This window comes from Alosa sapidissima, chromosome 14 (genome assembly GCF_018492685.1).
Source record: "Alosa sapidissima isolate fAloSap1 chromosome 14, fAloSap1.pri, whole genome shotgun sequence".
Taxonomy (NCBI): Eukaryota; Metazoa; Chordata; class Actinopteri; order Clupeiformes; family Clupeidae; genus Alosa; species Alosa sapidissima.
In genome coordinates this window covers 6,384,465-6,387,418 of record NC_055970.1, presented here as the reverse complement: position 1 = coordinate 6,387,418, position 2,954 = coordinate 6,384,465, and the positions used below count along the sequence as shown (strand labels likewise).

The 2,954-nt window shown below is 41.2% G+C and overlaps 1 protein-coding gene across 4 annotated transcripts in view; it reads left to right on the top strand.

The window, feature by feature from the left end:
* The window catches only part of mctp2b (multiple C2 domains, transmembrane 2b), a 30,783-nt gene extending 28,141 nt beyond the window's left edge, over window positions 1–2,642 (top strand). For all 4 annotated transcript variants that reach the window (XM_042061777.1, XM_042061779.1, XM_042061778.1 and 1 more), the window contains 2 exons: window positions 5–102; window positions 519–2,642. In XM_042061777.1, coding sequence (XP_041917711.1) covers window positions 5–102; window positions 519–587 — 167 coding nt within the window. In that variant the 3' untranslated portion in view covers window positions 588–2,642. The remainder of the gene's footprint in view (window positions 1–4; window positions 103–518) is intronic.
* The last annotated feature ends 312 nt before the right edge of the window (window positions 2,643–2,954 follow it).

Genomic DNA, 2,954 nt, shown 5'->3' with positions numbered 1-2,954 from the left:
GTAGGCATTAACAAATTTACCAAAAAATTACGGAAACCATATGCAATTGAGAATAATGAAGTAATGGACTTCCTCAGTAGGGTGCCTTCAGATGTTCAGAAGGTAAGACACCGAATCTCACTGAGCTGACAGTAATCACATGTGTATTCGCGCTCTCACACACACACACACACACACACACACACACACACACACACACTTTCTCTTTCATTCTCTACCTCTCTCACATTCACAGAAACACACACAGTTACGGTAAGCTTATTTAAAAAGCCAGGGCAGCTTGATGTTTTCACGAATGTCTGAAGCCTGGACTTTGGAAGACTTTGCTTCCATAGTGTATGCAAAGCCCAGTGCACTATCTTCAGTATCCGGCTCTGCCTTCAGCAAACACTTCAGCTCCTCCTGCTGTTTGTTCTGTCTGTGTGCTGGGCAGTGCCTGCCTGCCACGCTCCCTTATTTGACCCTGCGCCAGTCTGCGTCCAGACTTTTTCTAGAAGTTTCTCCTCCTGTGTTTGCAGGCCCAGTACACTGAGCTGAGAGGACCTGGCTGGCATAGTGCTGTGAGGAGGAAGAAGAACGCCACATAGCCATCAGGGCTAATGTCACGGACGCCCTACCCTCACAAACACACACACAAGCACACACACACACACACATACTCACACCCATACCTAAGGCAAGGAGGCTTCAGCTAACAGTCTGTTGTATAAACACAGCAAACAGTCTGCTGTCGGTAAATGGCTAAGAGGACCTGTTTGTCTGTGTGTGTCTGTGTGTGTCTGTGTGTGTGTGTGTGTGTGTGTGTGTGTGAGAGAGAGAGAGAGAGAGAGAGAGAGAGAAAGAGAGAGAGCTTGTTTGTTTGTTGCCTGGCCATCAAAGCTGAACTTCTCCACCGGAAGTTCACCGGCTAAACCTGTGGGCCCGGAGCTTGTTGCACTACTTCCTTCTGCTGCTGTAAGCATGGCCCTCTGATGTGGTAAGCACACACACACACACACACACACACACAGAAACAAAAGAATATCGCGGTCATTTTACGATGCAGTGCACCATCACAGACTCTTCCCACTCAATCACTTCATTCTCAGGCCTTGTGAGGTATGACAGAGGGCCAAATATGGGTTTGAGCAGCCGACCACTGAGAATGAAAAGGACAATCCTGGATCAGCGTAGAATATGTGCCCTGCCTGATGCTATATTCAGATGCAGATCTCTTGACGCAGAATCTGAGAATGTTTAAACAGAGTGGATGTCATTGTTTGTTATTGTACAATATGCTGTCATCAAGCTTGCCTCTTTTGAAATATCTTAAGAAATGCTGGCATGTTTGTTGTAAGACTAAGAGAATGTTTTTATTGTTTAAGTTATGGTTTATGGAATACCACCAAGTCTTGTCACCAATGTTTTTGGGGGGTTTTGAACAATTGGTGTAAAGAGCAGTTCATAACCCCTTGTGGATTGTTAACATATTATTTGCACCATTTCATTAATAATTCAAATTATGTATATATCTGTTTCATATTCAAAAAGATTTATTTTAGTGAACGCATTTGTATGTTCACCAGCTAGCTCATTATTTATGGGACCAAGACGACTAACACAGATGCCATTTACTATTCATTCACTGTTTACTGCTAATGAACTCACGGATAAATCATTGTCATGATTATCTGTTGCAATGCAATAAAAACCTGGTGACACTGAACTGAGGGCACAGGTCACTTAAACCAGACATGCTGCAGATAGTGTCCTGATCTATCTCACCTGTGGGGAGGAAAAGTAGACTGGAAGACAATTCTATCAAATGTATCCTCCTTTTCTATGGTTCACACAGGGAATAATGGCTACCTCCATCTCTAACTTTGGTCAGACCCACACTAATTATTTATAAGAAATATTTTTTAGATATATCACATTTAGCTTAGTCTGTGACTTATAACACATGCAAACAGACACAGATACCCTTGTAGGATAAACAAACCTGGAGGAATATGAGAACCCTTTACCTTAGAAGGAACGGTAGGATAGGGAAAGAGGACCAAGAAAAATATATAAATCTGGAAATGTGCATCAGAAAGTATGGACAATTATGCTTGATAACTGTATAGTACACTATAAATCAACAGAGATTTACATGTTTTAATGATTTTTAACCCGTGGTGTTTTTAATGCATGCTATTACAACATGTGACCACACAGGGGCAGTATTTGACTTTCAGTGCGACTCCAGTGAGACTCACTATAGTTGACTGAGGCAAGGTTGCCCTTCCCCTGTTTGCATAGCACATCTAGGCCTATGTCAGCGCTCTCACAGTCTTAGTGTCCTTGGCAAAAAGCAAGTAGGAAGCAAGCTATAAAAAATGCATGATTCCACTGAATTCTGTGTCGGTTTGTATGCAGTTTGATAAATGACTGAATAATTCAAACTCCTAGAGTAAATAAAATATTACTGACTGCCTCGGCTTATCTGGCTTAACAATGTATTTATGAGATCTTATCTGAATTCCACAGCATCTGACTTACTAGGTACTTACTAGGTATGTACACTCCCCTGCCGTAAAATGTTATCAATGAGAAACTTGTGATGAAATCATACAATGTGTTTCTGCTTTGTCTACATGCATAAATTGACATAACCGAGAGCATTGCATGGAATATTTTCAGTTAATATCGTACTGTAAAGCATTGTGTCATATTAGATGGATTTTCAGTACAAGATTTACCACATATTTTTTATGTACAAATGTATAAATCTTTAATGATTTTCTTAAAACCCATTCTTTCAAAACTGCAACTGCTGGCATTCTAAAACATAGAGCTTTGTGGGAGCCTTTCTTGTTTTCCCTGTATTACACATAACTGTCCCCTAAAGGGTGTGAAGAGAAAGGAGTCTACCAAACGCAGTGTGTGTGTTTGTGTGTGTGATAGAATGCCGTCTAATTACAGTGTGTCAG